General features: G+C 48.0%; 1 protein-coding gene across 1 annotated transcript; it reads right to left on the reverse strand.

Annotated features, from left to right (window-relative positions):
* Positions 1-333: 333 nt before the first annotated feature.
* LOC120426644 (zinc finger protein Noc-like) lies at positions 334-3,345 on the reverse strand. Its single transcript, XM_039591432.2, has 2 exons — positions 2,894-3,345; positions 334-2,793 (listed from the first exon to the last, which is right to left on the reverse strand). The coding sequence occupies exons 1-2, from the start codon at positions 2,978-2,980 to the stop codon at positions 1,417-1,419; spliced, it is 1,464 nt and encodes a 487-aa protein (XP_039447366.1). The 5' UTR covers positions 2,981-3,345; the 3' UTR covers positions 334-1,416.
* Positions 3,346-3,595: the final 250 nt, after the last annotated feature.

Genomic DNA, 3,595 nt, shown 5'->3' on the forward strand with positions numbered 1-3,595 from the left:
ATGTTTCCAAACCGCTCATATTATCCATTGTTGGTAAAAAGTGAGGAAGGCATCAACCACATAGGTGGATTAAGTTAGTTTTTGAAGAGTAACTTAGCTGGCTGTGTGCGCGCCGCGGGAATCATCCAAGCAGGCGTGTGTGTGTGTGTGTGTGTGCGTGTGATTCGGCGCACCAGCAGTGCATGTGGTCGTCGGAGCCAACTTGGTTTGCGCTTGGGAGACAGGGCAGGAGGTGTGGGCAGGTGCCGCCAAGGGTTGTGCGCTCTCTGTGGCAAGGAAAATTTATTATTTCTTGTGTCTCATTCAGATATTGCCGGAGCAACCAGGCAGGCAACCTCAATAACGACAAACGGCGACACGTCGCACACCACACTCTGTGGGCTCTGGGCGCGAGATTTATGCGAACAGTGGCGGAAGAAGACAGCACGAGGGAGCAAAACCAACGCGGCCAGGCCTGCTACGAACGACTGCACGGAGGGTGGGTGAGGAGACAAAGTGGAAAACAAATGTGCGAAGCGGAAACGCCAACAGAGAACAGAGAGCGGAATTTACACCGACAACATGACAAACAACGTCGGAAAGCAACGACGCCATTCACTTGGCACGGGTGCTAATTGAAAGACTCGGTAATTAACTAATAAATAAAGGAAAAACGGGAATAAATTTACACTGCACTTTTTCTTCATTTTTGTTATAAAATCATTTATTTCTGCTTTCTTCATTTCGTACACTTAATGATAATTAATAGTTTCCTTCTGCGGCTTGCTACGTTAATTTATATTCCCATTTTGCTTCTAGAATTTAAACTGCATGGTACAGATTTGTTCTGTAGTTTGAATATTTGAAATTTCCTATCTTTTGAACCTTCACATCTTGAGAATAATTAGTAATTTTTAACAAGCATAAACAAAAAATATAATTTATTTTAAAACTGATACCATGACGCTTTTTCTAACCAATAAATAGTCATTTAATTCACCAGAAACTCAAATCAAAAACTAACTATTTCGCAGCAAAAACACAAGTCTAAGAAGCAGCACAAAATGCCGACGGCTACCGGGCCTCGGCGAACTACACTTCGCCTTAGGTTCAACATCTCTGCTATATGTTACAAATGTTGCTTAGAAATCAGTGCCTTAAACTGGTTCAAAGCTTTACGCTCCCCGTCGCCATTTCTATTTGGTACAACTTCTCTGTCTATTGATTTATGAGTATCTTGTTGAAGGGGGGCTTTCAATACATGGAACCAGTTTTGAAGGCAAGGATTGGTATACACGCTGTTTTGATAACTTCGTCTAGCGACACTTTTTTTCGTCGATTATTCTTCTTCTGCAGTAAGAATAAATGTAATATCACAGATTTATAGAAAATAACACCGGGCCAAATGCAAAACACCTTGACTGGAGTGAGTCCAATTTACTGATGAACGGCTGCTCCCATTCGTTGGCTGTACAGGGCAGCGGCATACGGTGAGTAGTACTGTCCGAAGGCGGCCGGATTGAAGGCAGCTCCGTACGGTGATCCGGGCATGGCTCCCGGCATCGCACCCGGTTTCGCGTACGGATGGTATCTGGCAGCGGATAGAGGGCTCAGCGGAGGGTTCGGATAGCCTCGGTGCAGTGAAGATGGTGGAAAAATGCCACTCAACGGCATCAGCTGCTGCTGCAGGGCCAGTGCCGCCGGGTCGGACAGGTTGGCGGTGTGGGTACGAAGATGGGACAGCAGCTCGTCGGTGGTGTTGAAACGTTTACCGCAGTAGGAGTCACCGATGACCCAGTTGCACATGTACGGACGACCCGGCTGAGTCGCTGCTGGAGGGTACGGATACCCAGGGGGCATCGAGCCCATGGCCATCGCCAGGCTGTACTTTTGATGATCACACTGAGTACATCCCGCTGGGCACTGGCCTCCCATCATCATCTGGTGGTTGTGAGCGGAAAACTGGCACCCCGTGCAGTACGGATCCTTGCAAATGGGCACCAGCGTTTCTCCTCCGGAAGGTGTCTTAACTCGAGTGTAGCTGAGGTAAGGATTAGCACCGACTGCCGCGGCTGCTGCCGCTCCCGGGTACGCCGCAGCAAGCATAGCAGCATGGTGATGACTGAAGGCCCCGGCAAAGGGAGGTCGGAAGGCCGGATTTGTGTGGTCGATTCCGGACGGCGATGGCAGTCCAGTCAATGGATTAATCCCGTAAGCACCCGGTTTATATCCCGACATATCCTTTCCACCCTGCATCATGTCCATGCCAGAGCGCACAACCGGACTCGCCGAAGTTTTGTCACGATCGTTCGGTGAGCTGGTTCTTCTGCTGCTTCCATCCGGAGTAGATTTTCCGTTCTCACTTGCTTCCCCACTCTTCATGTGAACACTTCCAGCACGGTTCGGGGACTCTGCACTTCCCCGCGACAGCGTACGGGCTTCTTTCTTAACTTCGTTATTATTGACATGATTCACACTATTGTTGTTCATAACATCACTTCCACAGCTCATCTTGGACGACGGGCGCTCTTCATTCTTCACCTTTGTAGTAAGCACATTCATTTCGTAAGGCTTAAACGCCAGCTTGATTTCTGGCGATGCATCCGATTTTTCTGTCTTCACCGACGGCGACCGCGAACTCGGCTGATGTACGCCGTTATCCATCGATACAGACGAGGAAGCCGACGAGGTCGAAGATTTCTTGTTCTTCTCCGACGGCGACACCAACGATTTGACCGTAATGTTTCCGGAATCTGCTCCGATTTGGCTGCACGTTTGGGCCAAGAGTGCCAGTGGACTCTTTTTGGCGTCCAGCTGTATTAGAGAGAAAGAATAGTATTTTTTATTAATTGCTGTTCCAAATAATGTCGAAATAATTATTTAGTTGCCAAAAAGAGCAAAGCAAGAAACCTACCGTTGTCGGCAACGGCGACAGATAATCCGGCTGAAGGTACTGGTTGTTTCCTACTTGTAACATTGCTGCTCCTTCCAGTATCACCATTTGGCAACGTAATCCAGCTTTAGTTAAATCCACTTCCGAACCGTTTTGATTTGTGTTTCTATCACTGCACTCGTTATCCACGATTATTTTATTATCCTTCAATTGCAAACCACAAACACTCTCCCACACACCAGCAATGTTTTCTCCCACTGTAATCCTCAGCTGACAAACTGCATCTATTCACCAGCGAACTCTCCTCATGCAGTGTGATGTTGTTGTTGCTCTCCGCAAAACCGACAAAAGAATACAACTGCTGCTACTACTACTGCTTCTCTCAACTCTCCACACTCAACAGTAACAACTTTACGATCCGGGAGCTCCGAACAAGAGCTGTTGACGGCACGAAAGACAAACTCAAACTGAAAACTGGATATCGTGAAACGATTTATGGCCACGGCGAGCGAGTGAGTCTACATTTTCATCATGGTTCCCTTTTGCTCGGAGCTCGCAGCTTTCGACCAATCGGAATGCTAGAAGGCATGCGCCCCTCTTTACGCACACCATTAACGTTCGGGCGCTCTCTCTCTTGTGCGTCTCGTTCGCTCCTTCGTCGGCCCTCTCGCTCTGCTGCGTTGGTGGTAGTAGTTTCTTTTGATTTCTTACGTCGTTTGCCCA

Source organism: Culex pipiens, chromosome 2, assembly GCF_016801865.2.
Source record: "Culex pipiens pallens isolate TS chromosome 2, TS_CPP_V2, whole genome shotgun sequence".
In the NCBI taxonomy this organism is placed as follows: domain Eukaryota; kingdom Metazoa; phylum Arthropoda; class Insecta; order Diptera; family Culicidae; genus Culex; species Culex pipiens.

Coding starts and splice junctions, on each gene's coding strand:
- LOC120426644 (XM_039591432.2), bottom strand. CDS start 2,980: ATGGTGATACTGGAAGGAGCAGCAATGTTACAAGTAGGAAACAACCAG. Junction 2,794..2,893: donor TGTCGCCGTTGCCGACAACG/GTAGGTTTCTTG, acceptor TCTCTAATACAG/CTGGACGCCAAAAAGAGTCC.